Genomic DNA, 15,237 nt, shown 5'->3' on the forward strand with positions numbered 1-15,237 from the left:
AATATATATATGTAGGAATGAAGACTCTCAACACGTGTTGAGGGGAGAATGCGTCTGCCTTGCTTCTTTGAGCAAGGGTTTATTTATCTCTGCATCAGTTGCGCCAAAAATAAAAATAGCTTACAGCATCGAACAGACAAAAGCCCTAACAGGAAGTCATCTGTCCATGAGGTCATGTTTTCATAGTCTAGAGGAACTAACACCAGCTCAGCAGTTATCAGGAATAGATTTATCTGAGGACGGCAAAAATGTAGTTTGAACACGGGTGGAAGAATCTTGTGTTCTTATGTCAGCAAGAATACGAGTGTAAGATGTCTGCGCCCTTTTAGCCTTTCAGACACAACGTGGGCGGCTCAGGTCAATATGCCAAATGCATGATCCACCCATATTTCTGTCTTCAGACTTTGTGGGGTCTGGGGGCTCAAGCGCGTGAGCCCCACATATATATTTAATTGTGTTTGTGTCCTTTATAAAGTTTATCTCTCTGCTACCTAATCTTAAATAGGTATACACATGGCCTGGCCTGACATGGCTTGGTCCAACCCACATAGCTTGGCCCCCAAAGGTCTCATAAGAACATAAGAACATAAGAGAAGCCATGTTAGATCAGGCCAATGGCCCATCCAGTCCAACATTCTGTGTCACACAGCGGCCAAATATATATATATATATATATATATATATATATATATATATATATATATATATATATATATACACACACACACACACACACACACACACTGTGGCTAATAGCCACTGATGGACCTCTGCTCCATATTTTTATCTAACCCCTTCTTGAAGGTGGCTATGCTTGTGGACGCCACCACCTCCTGTGGCAGTGAATTCCACATGTTAATCACCCTTTGGGTGAAGAAGGACTTCCTTTTATCCGTTTTAACCTGTCTGCTCAGCAATTTCATCGAATGCCCACGAGTTCTTGTATTGTGAGAAAGGGAGAAAAGTACTTCTTTCTCTACTTTCTCCATCCCATGCATTATCTTGTAAACTTCTATCATGTCACCCCTCAGTCGACGTTTCTCCAAGCTAAAGAGCCCTAAGCGTTTCAACCTTTCTTCATAGGGAAGGTGTTCCAGCCCTTTAATCATTTTAGTTGCCCTTTTCTGAACTTTCTCCAATGCTATAATATCCTTTTTGAGGTGCGGCGACCAGAACTGCACACAGTACTCCAAATGAGACCACACCATCGATTTATACAGAGGCATTATGATACTGGCTGATTTGTTTTCAATTCCCTTCCTAATAATTCCCAGCATGGCGTTGGCCTTTTTTATTGCAAACGCACACTGTCTTGACATTTTCAGTGAATTATCTACCATGACCCCAAGATCTCTCTCTTGGTCTGTCTCTGCCAGTTCACACCCCATCAACTTGTATTTGTAGCTGGGATTCTTGGCCCCAATGTGCATTACTTTGCACTTGGCCACATTGAACCGCATCTGCTCATTTATGTCAGATTCAGCCCTCATGAGTTCGACGCCCCTGATCTAGAGAGAAATCCCTAGCATTTCACTACGGAGGCATGGTTCTCTTCCACTCCTTAGTACTTGAAGGCAGGTGACTGGAGCTGAGTGTGGCAAATTCCTCACTGGTTCTGGCCAGTTGGGGAAGCCTACGTTGCAAGAGATTGTGTGCACATATTGTAGCATGGATGCTACTGCTCACGAAATGATAGATTGTTGTGCACAAGCTTTGGGATCAGTGTTATGATCAAATGGCTGCTTGCAGGTCATAGAAAGGAGACTCCGCCGTAGAGGGAGACTCCATTCAGCTGGATTTGATAGCTGGGTCAAGAGTGCGGTTGTGTGAATCTGCAAGCTAGTGTGCTTTTCTCAGTGAGATGTTCCTTAGAAAGAAAAGTGATGCTGTCTTGCCGTCATCTGTCCAGACATAGCGAAATCCAGGGGTGGAATTCTAGCCGGAGCTCCTTTGCATATTAGGCCACACACCCCTGATGTAGCCAATCCTCCAAGAGCTGACAAGGCTCTTTTTTGTAAACTCTCGGAGGATTGGCTACATCAGGAGTGTTTGGCCTAACATGCAAAGAAGCTCCTGCTAGAATTCCACCCCTGGCTAAGTCACAACTTGCGTCTGGTCCCCATGGGAGAAGCTCCATTAGCTATCCCCCCCCGCCCCGCCCTTGGTTTGGCAACTTTTAAATACATGCAGGGCCGGCTGGCCCACAGGCAAACTAGGTGGTTGCCTAGGGTGCCAGCAGAGGGGGTGCCAAATTGGGCTCCCCCCCCTCCTGGTGCCCAAGGCAACTGCCTAGTTTGCCTCTGTCCCGCCGCTGCTGCCAGCCATCGCTGGCCCCCTCCCTTCCCTCCTGCTGCACCCTGCCTGCCCCTCGAAGCTCGCTGTTGCCAGTCACTGCCAGCCCCCTCCCTTCCCTTCCACTGTGCTCTGCCTGCCCCCACCCCCACCTTGAAGCTCCCCACTGCCACTGCTGCTGGTCACCGCCAGTCCCCCTTCCCTTCCGCCATGCTTCGCCTGTCCCCACCCTGAAGTTCATTGCTGCCGCCAGCCACCGCCAGCCCCTTCCCAGCCTCGTTGCGCTGCAGAGGAAGGGCAGGAGGTGGCGCTGGGGGGGATCCTCTCTGGGGTGCCTTGCGCCCTAGGGCCGGCACTGAATACAGGGGAGTTGTGCTGGAAAACTTCTGATAACTATTTAGGTTTAGGTTTCTTGGATTTAGAAGCCCCGTGGTGCCGAGTAGCAAAGCTGCAGAACTGCAGTCGGAGCCCTCTGCTCACGACCTGAGTTCGATCCCAGCGGAAGTTGGTTCAGGTAGCCGGCTCCAGGTTGTTTCTTCCTTCCATCCTTCCGAGGTTGGTAAAATGAGGACCAAGCTTGCTGGGGGGGAAATGTAGATGACTGGGGAAAGCAATGGCAAACCACCCCGTAAAAACTCTGCTGTGAAAACGTTGTGAAAGCAACGTCACCCCAGAGTCAGAAGCGACTGGTACTTGCACAGGGGACTACCTTTACCTTGAAAAGCCCCGTGGCGTAGAGTGGTAAAGCTGAAGTCGGAGCCCTCTGCTCACGACCTGAGTTCGATCCCAGCGGAAGTTGGTTCAGGTAGCCGGCTCCAGGTTGTCTCTGCCTTCCATCCTTCCGAGGTCAGTACAATGAGGACCCAGCTTGCTGGGGGGAAATGTAGATGACTGGGGAAAGCAATGGCAAACCACCCCGCAAAAACTATGCCGTGAAAACGTTGTGAAAGCAAAGTCTCCCCAGAGTCAGAAGCGACTGGCACTTGCACAGGGGACTACCTTTACCTTGAAGAGCCCTGTGGCGCAGAGTGGTAAAGCTGCAGAACTGCAGTCGGAGCCCTCTGCTCACGACCTGAGTTCGATCCCAGCGGAAGGTGGTTCAGGTAGCCGGCTCCAGGTTGACTCAGCCTTCCATCCTTCCGAGGTCGGTAAAATGAGGACCCAGCTTGCTGGGGTGGGGGGGAAAGTGTAGATGCCTGGGGAAGGCAATGGCAAGCCACCCCGTAAAAAGTCTGCCCAGAAAATGTTGTGAAAGCAAAGTCACCCCAGAGTCGGAAATGACTGGTGCTTGCACAGGTAACTACCTCTATCTTTTTTAAAAATTGGATTTATATCCCGCCCTCTCTGCTGAAGCAGGCTCAGGGTGACTCACAACAAGTAAGATCAGAACAACAAGTAAGATCAGAACAACTGAACAATTGAACAATTAAAGCAAATTAAAGAATTAAAAAAGTTAACAATTAAAACAGTCTGGTGCTAATCATATTTGATATTTAAGAGAGATCCACAGAGGATCCATTAGTTTAGCAAGTTACATGGCCCATTAGGCAAATGGAGACACATCTAATATGTTTGCAGGTGGACTGAGCAAAACCAAGGAACTTTAGCCTTCAGCCTATATATTTGGGTTCACATGGAAAGCAGCTTCTCGATTGTCAAATGAGAAAGATGAGCCGTGCAATTCTCTGACAAGTCCATCTGTCTCTGCCAGATTCCCACCAAAGATACACTGGAGCAGCTTGTGTGTTCGATTCTGAGCACGGTGTCAGAAGCGAAACCTGACAAAGGAGACGGCGACGAGAGAGACTGTATCTTCTCCCCGTGGCTGGAAGCCCAGACGTATCTTGTCCATTCCGTTGACCAGATCAAGCTCTACACAAAGGTGCGCTTTCACCGTGCCGCACGTCACTCCGAGCAAGTTTAGGGAGCGTGGTCTGTTTCAAGCATTAGCAAATACCCGGTTACAGAAATTCTATTGCAAATGTGTATCGATTTGAAACTTCATCATCTTTGATGGAGAAGGCAAAACCGGGTTTCTAAGGGAGACAACCCAGCTAAAAAGTTCCGAAACAAAGCCAAGCAAACATGAGCTGACCTACCAAAATGCATTATTCACTTGATCTCTCCTTCCCCGGCAATGAAACCCTCCAGTCATGAAATGTGCTTTGATCCTGCAGTCTGTTTGCACTATTCAAGGCTCGCGTACACTCTTAAAATATGGTAATTTCTGCAGGTCAGTTCCCATGCTACAAAGTCCGCGTGGCAGACACGTGGCCACCACAAGGGCTTTGGATCAGACGTGTGTCTGGAGTTCTCTGAATTCACTGGCATGTGGGGGTCCGATTCAGATCAGGACAATGGCGCACAGGGAGAAAGGGCTTATGCTGTCTCTCCTGTAGAAGAAGATGAAGATATTGGATTTATATCTCACCCTATACTCTGAATCTCAGAGTCTCAGAGGTCGTTTTCGCACTCACCTCCAGCCGGCGCGACCCCCCTCTTCACCGCGCAGGATCTGCGCGGATTTCGCACTAAATGCCGCGGAGCAGCCGGAAGAGCCGGAAACTCCCATCGCAAAAGCCGCGCAAACGGAAACTGCTTTTTGGTGGTTTACGTTTGAGCAGCTTTTGCGCCGGGAGTTTCCGGCTCTTCCGGCTGCTCTGCGGCATTTAGTGCGAAATCCGCGCAGATCCTGCGCGGTGAAGAGGGGGCTCGCGCCGGCTGGAGGTGAGTGCGAAAACGACCAATGTGATCACAATCTCCTTTACCTCCCTCCCCCCACAACAGACACCCTGTGAGGGAGGTGGGGCCGAGAGAGCTCTTACAGCAGCTGCCCTTTCAAGGACAACTCCTACAAAAGCTGCGGCTGGCCCAAGGCCATTCCAGCAGGTGCAATTGGAGGAGTGGGGAATCAAACCTGGTTCTCCCAGATAAGAGTCCGTGCCCTTAACCACTACACCAAGCTGGCTCTGTACCATTTTCCTGGTCTGAAATGGTCCCATATGTGTAAGTTTCCTCAGCAAGACTCCTCAGGGACATTTTGGGTAAAGAGACAGCATGGGCAGTCCAGTCTTACTGATGCCATGGTCCTGATCCAGACTGGGTCTTGCACACCTGGTCAGTGAACTCCCTGCCAAGTGCTCTTCTGTTGATGGGGTTGGATCTCCTGCTAGGTGACTTAGGTGATTGCCTAGGGGTCCAGGGGTGTAGAATTGAACCACCCAGACAAACGAGTTCCTGTTGGGCTTTTTCTACAAAAAAGCCCTGCGTGAAACAATGGTGATGCCAGGGGGTGCAGTCTAATATGCAAATGAGTTCCTGCTGGGCTTTTTCTACCAAAAAGTCCTGATAACAGGAAGACATTTTGGCTACAAAGCATGTATAGGTGGGCTATGAAAAGAATGTTGGCCAATAGCTATCTCCAACTGACATTTGCTGGGCTGGGTTGATGTGTGTGATGCTAATGTGGGAGTCAGTTTGGTGTCGTGGTTAAGTGTGCGGACTCTTAACTGGGAGAACCAGGTTTGAGTCCCCACTCCTCCACTTGCAGCTGCTGGAATGGCCTTAGGTCAGCCATAGCTCTCCTAGGAGTTGTCCTTGAAAGGGCAGCTCTCTCAGCCCCACCCACCTCATGGGGAGTCTGTTGTGAGGGAAGAAGATAAAGGCGATCTTAAGCCGCTCTGAGTCTCTGATTCAGAGAGAAGGGTGGGGTACACATTTGCACTTCTTCTTCTTTGAGACCAAGTGAAGAATTAGCAATGACCTGAATCCTTTCTAGGTTGTGGGACACTTCTCATCTAGCAAATAATTTAACTTTGTTGTGCCTTGTTTATGTTCTAGATATTCCAGCAGTGGATTACTAGTTATAGGCCTCATGAACTCTTTGCTGCACTTGAACAAAGCCTTGTTAATTTCGTATCCCTGTATCCCAAGATCAGTGAAATATGGCAGGAGTGCTATAATGCTGGCAATACTATCATTCAGTATTGGAATGAAAGCCTGGAATGCAATTTTCCAGTTGGTGACTGCAAACCAATGAACGAGTGAGTCATACTTTCAAATATTATTTTTTACCATTTGTAGTAATATCTACGTCTGTTATTTCTACTGTGCTGAATATCTCCTTTAGTAGTAACCAGCGTGAAAAGCCCCACATATGGCCACAGTCCTGTCATCTCCTGGGGAGGGACGGGGGCTCAGTGGTAGAGCATCTGCTTGGGAAGCAGAAGGTCCCAGGTTCAATCCCCGGCATCTCCAAAAAAGGGTCCAGGCAAATAGGTGTGAAAAACCTCAGCTTGAGACCCTGGAGAGCCGCTGCCAGTCTAAGAAGACAATACTGACTTTGATGGACCAAGGGTCTGATTCAGTTTAAGGCAGCTTCATATGTTCATATGTTCATCTCATTGATTTCGGTAGAAGAGTTAAGCAAGTATCTCATCTATGGGACTTCGAATGCTGCCCTGTGCAGAATTGCCCTTGTTAATTTCCATTGAAATCAATGAGCGTAGATTGGAATAACTTGGCATAGGATTGAGCTGGAACAGAGCCAGAGGAGGGCAACAAAGATGGTGAGGGGTCTGGAGACCAAGTCCTGTGGAGAAAGGTTGAAGGAGCTGGGCATGTTTAGCCTGGAGAGGAGGCGGCTGAGAGGTGATACGATCACCATCTTCCAGTACTCGAAGGGCTGTCCTATAGAGGATGGGGTGGAATTCTTTTCTGTGGCCCCAGAAGGTAGGACCAGAACCAATGGGTTGAAATTATATCCATGAGTTTCTGGCTCAACATTAGGAAGAACTTACTGATCGTTAGAACGGTTCCTCAGTGGAACAGGCTTCCTTAGGAGGTGGTGGGCTCTCATTCCTTGGAGGTTTTTAAACAGAGGCTAGATGGCCATCTGACATCAATGAAGATCCTGTGGATTTAGGGGAGTATTTGTGAGTTTCCTGCATTGTGCAGGGGGTTGGACTAGATGACCCTGGATGTCCTTTCCAACTCTATGATTCTATGATTGCAGTGTTAAATGTATTGACTGGGTTTGGATCGTGGTATAATGTTTTGAGCATCTGTGGCTGGGCTATATATAGGCTTAAAATTTCAGCCATTAACTAAGAGTTGTCTTGTTAAATCTGATAGGTTTGTGAATGAATATACATGGATTCGGGCTGTTTGTATTATACAGTCTGAACATGAAAATGCTAATCAGCGCAATAGAAAGAACACAGATAAATGATTTAAATGTATGCTGAAGTGAATCTCTAGAAAAACAGCCAAGTTAGATGATACAGCAGCCATTGGTCCAACCCATGGACACTTACACCATGTTAGAGAAGTTTTTGACCATTTCAGAAATCTTGCAAAGACCTGTGGGAGGGGCCTTTTTGCCCCTGCACCTTTCTAAGTTCCAAAGCAGCACCCCCCCCCCTCCACCATGAAAATCATCTCTAAAATGATGTTGGCAGCCATGGGTCAGACTTGTGGCTGCCATAACATCCAGTTTGGCCCTTGGCTAGCAAAAGACCTGAGGTGGGATCTTATGATAAGTTTCCATGTCGTTTCTGTAGCTCTGCACATAGGGTTGCCAAGTCCAAGTCAAGAATATCTGGGGACTTTGGGGGTGGAGCCAGGAAACTTTGGGGGTGGGGTCAGGGGACATTGGGGGTAGAGTCATGAACAAGGCTGGAACAAGCACAATTGAACTCCAAAGGGAGTTCTGGCTATCACATTGAAAGAGACTGCACACCTTTTCAGTGCCTTCCCTCCATTAGAAATAATGAAAGATAGGGGGCTCATAGAGTTGGCCCCCCTGGTCCAATCCTTTTGACACTTGGAGGGTGTTTTGAGGAAAGGCCTCAGATGCCATGCTGCAAATTTGGTGCCTGTATCTCAAAGAACATCCCCCCCCCCTCCGCAGAGCCTCAGATACCCACGGATCAATTCCCAATTATTCTCTATGGGAATCATTCTCCATAGGGAATAATAGAGTGTCCAGTGGACATGAGCCTGCTTCGGCGGGGAGGGCAGGGTATAAATAAAAATTTATTATTATTATTATTATTATTATTATTATTATTATTATTATTATTATTATTATTATTATTATTATTATTATTATTATTATTATTATTATTATTATTATTATTATTATTTCCCTTCCCGCTGCTTTCTAAAGCTTTCTAAAGAGGGTGGAGGGCCTCCAAACCAGGGAATCCCCTGCCCCCTCCCTCTCTCTCTCTCTCTCTCACACACACACACACTTACTGAGTCTGGTTCCTCCAAAACTTTACTTGCTCTGAAAATGAAAGCAAAACAAATGGAGGAGCTGTGCTGTGACAAAACTGCTGCTGATGCTTCTCCATGAAGCTGCTGCTGACCCTTCCCCATGAAGCACTTCCTGTTTCCTGCTTAACTTTAAAGGCACACATTTTAAAAACGGACCTGTTTGCAGGTTTCTAAACCTGCCGGAGCTCTAGAGGAACATGGTGACTGTGGGGGTGGAGCTTCCCCCTGCCGGCCAGCTGGCTGGGGGCAGGGGGAAGCCTGTAAAACCGGGGGATCCCCTGCTGGGACCTGGGGATTGAGAAGCCTATCTGCACAAGATACAGGCAGGAGTGGAATTCTAGCAGGAGCTGCTTTGCATATTAGGCCTCAGCCCCCTGATGTAGCCAATCCTCCAAGAGCGTACAAAAAAAGAGCCCTGTAAACGCTTGGAGGATTGACTACATCAGGGGTGTGTGGCCTAATATGCAAAGGAGCTGCTGCTAGAATTCCACCCCTGCATTCAGACAAAAAGCTAGATAATCTAACCATGCTGAAAGTTTTCAGAGCAAATATTTCAACCACTGTAAAGTTAGTGGAATGTTAGCTGCAGTTCTACGCATACAAGGATCCCATGAAATTTACTGCCAGGTTGGACTGACAAATCTGTTTTCATCAAGCATATATTTAGTCGTTGGCTGGCTGAAAGCATAAATTATTCGTGGCAGAGACCCGGTCCAGCAGCTCTGAAAAGATGATAAAGTCCTGGTGATGGTTAGTCCTATTGAAATCCACGTTATTTACTCCCTCTGTATGGGAAAATCGCTGCTGTAAGTTTTAAAAAAGGAGAGATTTATTGCAGGTGTTGAAATGATTGTCCATTTGTTTCTCGAGTAAGTGAAATTTTAATTCCTGACTTGTCCAGAGTGCCGTTTCAAATTCCTTATCTACAGTCTTGGTCAGTAAATTATATCAGCAAGCCATGTTTTGCCTTCTGCTCCTTTCTGATAAGGGGAACTTGTACGCCGTTGGAGTTTATATGGGAAGAAAAATCACTAGAAGGGAATTTCTTCAAAAACTAGAAGTTCACCCCCAAATTCCACAGCTTGGTCGTAGGGATGCTTTTAAAGCTTGCCATATTAATATCTGGATGATAAATGCATCTTCTTATCTTTGCTAAGCATCAGACTGAAGGTAGCAGATTACACAATTGTGTATGGATATTTCCATTAGGAATTTCCGCCCGCCCCCCCTGCAAGCATTTTTAAAATAGTAAAAGTTTAACAGTGCAGTTGTACGCAGAGTTACTTCGATTTTAAGTCTATTGGACTTCTTCGAATAGATCAAGGGCACCAGCTGGAAATCTCTGCACATGCACAGAGTGCGCTCTCTTTTTAGTTTATTCTGTTTTAAACTGCTTAAAACTGTTTTACGTATTATATTTAATACTAGCAGTAAAGCCCACTGTAGGAAGAAATACAATGGGCCCAAGGAAAAAAAAATATCGAGAGGTGTGTGTGTGTTGATGAATGCGTAGGTGGCAAGAAGGAAGCTAGACAAACAGATTGAAAGAAAAAGAGAGACAGGAAAAGAATGAGAGAAAGAACAGTAGGAAAAAGATGGGGAGGAAGGAATGTGGGAAAGAAAAACGAAAGGAAGGAAGGTGAACAGAATGAAACAAAAGAACAGAAAGACATGGATATAGAGAAAGAACAGAAGGGAGAGGTCAACAAAAAAGAGGAAGAAAGGAGTGAAAGAAAGAAAAAGGAGAAAAAGGAAGATAGAATGAAAGAAAATGACAGGAAGACAGGCAGGCAGGCAGGACGATAGGCAGCCATTAGAACCCTCCTTTTCACACCCTCCCACCTGCAGGTGGGGGGAGCGAAAGGGAGCCTTCCAATGGCTCCCCACCTCTTAAAGCAAGCAGCTGACAGGTGGCTGTAAGAAGCAGGGAGCCATCGCAAGCCTTCCTTTCACTCCCTCCTGCATGTTGGTGGCGGGAAAGCGAGAGGGAGTCCGTTGGACAGAGTGGACTCCATTGTATCTTGTGGGCCCATAGGAAAGAATATACTCCACTCTGTGCTTTCAGCCCATAGAACAGAATGGACTGGATTGTATCCTATGAGCCCATTACTGTGAGCTCAACCTTACTGAGCTTGCCTGCAGTCCCCACTCAGCCTTCTTGGACAGACCCAGGAAGACTGAGCGAGGGCTGTGGGTGAGCCGTGTGTGTGTGTGTGTGTAGTGCACTCTTGGAGGCACCGGCCCTGACTGGACATTGTCATGAGAAGTATTTTTCTGGATGAACTGCTGCTCCTCTAAATTGGGGGAGTTGGGAGGGGATTAGAAGGGACAATTTTTGGACGGAAAACTCTGGGGAGAAGTTGCAGGCATTTACTTGACATGTGCTGGGGCATGCCTGTCTGATTTCTGATCTGCCTGTTTTCATTTGTTTAGATTATTAATCTCAAGAATATGTGTCAAAATATACTTTTTCAGTATTCCTCTAATCTTGATTATCTTCCTTGCTTTCTCATTTCAGTTCTTTTCTTTTTTTTATCATCCTATTTATTATTTTTCTATGCAGAACATTGTTTGTGAATAAACTGCAAGTGGCACTTGAGAAGTTGTCCCAGTGGCCCTTGGTGAAGACACTGTTTCTTGTGGACGCAGCTATAAGAAATGCAACACACCAGAAGTTATATTTCTTTAAAGGTAAAGCTTGTGAGGTTCCTTGTGTCAAATGACCGCTGTGACATTCGTAATAGCTTATGATTTGGAGAACATTCTGGCTGTCTCGTATTAGGCTAATATTCAGGCTATCTAGTAGAATTCACATTATTCTACAGATTCTGTTCCACTGTGACTTTCACCGTTTGAACAAGAAACAGCACTGGAGCTTGCATGAAAGTGTGCCTGCATTAATATTATGGAGGGATATTGGGCCCAATCCTATTAGGTTCAAGTGGTCAATGGTGTCAGAGGCCTTCACCTGAGATGCTGGAGATCCTCAGAAAATACAGTACTGATCTTGATAGACCAGTGGTTTGATACAGAATAGGACTTTCTTTCTTTCTTTCTTTCTTTCTTTCTTTCTTTCTTTCTTTCTTTCTTTCTTTCTTTCTTTCTTTCTTTCTTTCTTTCTTTCTTTCTTTCTTTCTTTCTTTCTTTCTCTCTCTCTCTCTCTTCTCTCTCTCTTTCTTTCTCTCTCTCTCTCTCTTTCTTTCTTTCTTTCTTTCTTTCTTTCTCTCTCTCTTTCTCTCTCTCTCTTTCTCTCTCTCTCTCTCTCTCTTTCTTTCTTTCTTTCTTTCTTTCTTTCTTTCTTTCTTTCTTTCTTTCTTTCTTTCTTTCTTTCTTTCTTTCTTTCTCCCTCCCTTCTTCCCTCCCTCCCTCTCTTTCTCCCTCCCTCCCTCCTTTCCTCCCTCCCTCCTTCCTTCCCTCCCTCCCTTCTTTTATTTCTTTCCAATGGCTTTGAACAGCTGGCACTGATAGGGCAGGTAAATGAAAATCAACTAAATATATAGAAAACTGAAAATCAAATAAATATATAGATAAATGAAAATCAACTAAATATTAGCCCTTCTGTTTTTATGATTAATAACAATCAACAAAAACTTTACTACTGCCAGGGTAATTTTAACTGCCATTCTAGTCAATTATTTAACAATCCTTTTTGAAGAAGGTAGCATGAAGAAGGTAGAGAGCCAGTCTGGTGTAGTGGTTAAGTGTGCGGAATCTTATCTGGGAGAACCGGGTTTGATTCCCCACTCCTTCACTTGCACCTGCTGGGTCAGCCATAGCTCTTGCAGGAGTTGTCCTTAAAAAGGTTGCTGCTGTGAGAGCCCTCTCCAGCCCCACCCACCTCACAGGGTATCTGTTGTGGCGGAGGAAGGTAAAGGAGATGGTAAGCCTCTCTGAGGCTCTGTGATTCAGAGTATAGGGCAAGGTATAAATTCAATATCATCATCATCATCATCATCATCATCATCATCATCATCATCATCATCATCATCATCATCATCTTCTTCTTCTTCTTCTTCTTCTTCTTCTTCTTCTTCTTCTTCTTCTTCTTCTTCTTCTTCTTCTTCTTCTTCTTCTTCTTCTTCTTCTTCTTCTTCTTCTTCTTCTTCTTCACCATAGCATATATAAAAAGGGGAAATCCCTTTTTGTGATACAATATGAGCTTACACTTTGAAGAAGTGAGAAGTGAGTCACAAAAGCTTATACCCTTGCCACAAGTGTTATTTGTCTTTAAGGTGCTACTGGACTGGGGAAAAAAAACCCCCTCAGTTTGACAACTGCTGTCATAGGGGTTAGTTCCCGCCAATTCCCTCTACTGTTTTTGAGAGGTTAGTTGATCTGCCCAATCAAATTGAGTATTCCTGAGCATTGCATGCATTGCTAAGCTTCACATAAGTGCTTATACATTTTTTTAATTGCATTCCTGCAAATTCTGGGTCCTAAAGTAAGCATTTGTTGTACAACCTTAAAACTATGGTGACTTTTGATGTATTACAGAAGCTTTACAAAACCTGGAAAACTTGGCACGCAACACAAAAAGAGAAGGACTCATGCATACAAACACCGGAACATTCTTTGAGGGGCTCAGACAGGTAGGTCTTGTTTGCAGGTGAATACAACCCAAGCAGAAACACAAAAATACCCGTGTTGGATCAGGCCAATGGTCCATCTAGTCCAGCATCCTGTTTCCCGCAGTGGCCAACCAGACGCTCCCTTAAAGCTACCAGCGCGGCATAGGGGCAGCAGCCTCCCTTGGCTCTTGTTCCCCAGCACTGTGGCGTCACTGTACTGCTGCTGCTTCTTGCCTGGCATCTCCCAGGGCTTTTTTTTTTGCAGCAGGAATTCCTTCGCATATTAGGCCACCCACCACAATGTAGCCAATCCTCCAAGAGCTTACAGGGCTCTTCGTGTAAAGCCTACTGTAAGGTCTTGGAGGATTGGCTACATCAGGGGTGTGTGGCCTAATATGCAAAGGAGTTCCTGCTACCAAAAAGAAAAGCTCTGGCATCTCCCATAGTTGGAAGAGCAAGCACGGGCAGCTGTGATTGCAATGGGGGAGAAAATATTGTGACGTCACTAAAGTTACTGTCCAGCTAGAAGATACTCTTTCAAGTAACATGTCACAGGGCTTATTTATCCCTTTGTCAGAATGACATGGTATAACTAAATTTGGACTGTTCTTCAGGGAGGGGATTGCATGCACGACAGCGTAATCCTAAATGAGTTCCTGATTCTTTCGAGTTCTGCCTTGGGCCATAGGACTCTGTTTCAACCACTCACCATTCATTAGGTTCTCTCGGGGCTCCCTCACCATGCCTGAAAGATTCTGTTTTGCTTCTTCGCTTCTGAAATTAAAAACAGGCCTCAAAACATGTAGTTACGGATGCTTTTGTCAAGGCCGGCCCCGGCACTAGGCAAACTAGGTGATTGTCTAGAGTGTTGGCCTTCTGGGGTCACCGAATTGGGTCACCACCACATGACTCAGTGACGTTATCAGTGCAGGGGTGGGGGGGGGGGGTGCCTAGAGTGCCAGACGGTCTAGGGCTAGCCCTGGCTTTTGTAGACATGATAGTAGCTTGATGCTGAGTATATTTTGTGTATGTGAGTGAATTCCATGCATCTCTAGTGCTGCCAATCCCCAGGTGGGAGCAGGGGATCCCCCGGTTTGGAGACCCTCCCCCCCACTTCAGGGTCATCAGAAAGCGTGGGGAGGGGAGGGTAATGTCTGCTGGGAACTCTACTATTCCCTATGGAGACTTATTCCCACAGGAAATAATGGAGAATTGATCTGTGGTTATCTGGGGCTCTGGGAGGGCTGTATTTTGAGGTAGAGGCACTATATTTTCCGTATAGCATCCAGTGCCTCTCCTCAAAGTACCCGCCAAGATTCAAAAAGATTGGACCAAGGGACCCAATTGTATGAGCCCCCAAAGAAGATGCCCCTATCTTTCATTATGTCCTATGGAAGGAAGGCATTTAAAAAGGTGTGCGGTCCCTTTAAATGTGATGGCCAGAGCTCCCTCTGGAATTCAATTGTGCTTGTCATACCTTGCTCCTGGATCCACCCCTAATGTCTCCTGGCTCCATTCCCAAAGTCTCCTGGCTCCACCCCCGAAGTCCCCAGATATTTCTTGAATTGGACTCGGCAACCCTATGCCTCTATCATTTTGGATCTCTGTAACAGCTTCAGTTACATATCATCTGCTCTTTAGATTCTGGAGAGGGATGCGTCCTCTGCCTGCGATGATGATCTTATAGCTTTCGAGAGGAGCCTTGGATTGCCGCAAGACTCAGAGCTCAGAGACGTCCTTGAAGAACTCGTGTGCCGTCAAAACCACTCTGAGTTCAGGAGCCAAATCCATTTAGTAAAGAAATCTGTAAGTTTTTTTTTTGTTTGCATGAAGGTAATTTAACGTTCATTTCTCAGGCTCACACAGGAAGGATTTCATATGGCATAAGGTAGACTCCCCCCCCCCCCTCGACCTGGAGAGCCAGGGTTAGCCTGATTTCATCAAAACTCTAAACATGATCATCTCCGGTCAGTACTTGGGATGGGAGGCCAGTGAGAAAGTCCAGGGTGGTTATGAATGTATCTGAAAACACACACAAAGTAGATTTTGGTAGGAATTTGAGGGGGTCTTGCAGCTGGTCCTAGACAGGGGAGGAACT

At 46.1% G+C, this 15,237-nt stretch overlaps 1 protein-coding gene across 1 annotated transcript in view; it reads left to right on the forward strand.

Annotated features, from left to right (window-relative positions):
• ABCA13 (ATP binding cassette subfamily A member 13) overlaps positions 1 to 15,237 on the forward strand; it is a 388,752-nt gene that overhangs the window by 52,231 nt on the left and 321,284 nt on the right. Inside the window, exons 9-10 of the mRNA XM_060247734.1 lie at positions 4,004 to 4,174; positions 14,781 to 14,945. Of these exons, the coding sequence (XP_060103717.1) occupies positions 4,004 to 4,174; positions 14,781 to 14,945 (336 nt within the window). The remainder of the gene's footprint in view (positions 1 to 4,003; positions 4,175 to 14,780; positions 14,946 to 15,237) is intronic.

Source organism: Heteronotia binoei, chromosome 10, assembly GCF_032191835.1.
Source record: "Heteronotia binoei isolate CCM8104 ecotype False Entrance Well chromosome 10, APGP_CSIRO_Hbin_v1, whole genome shotgun sequence".
Taxonomy (NCBI): domain Eukaryota; kingdom Metazoa; phylum Chordata; class Lepidosauria; order Squamata; family Gekkonidae; genus Heteronotia; species Heteronotia binoei.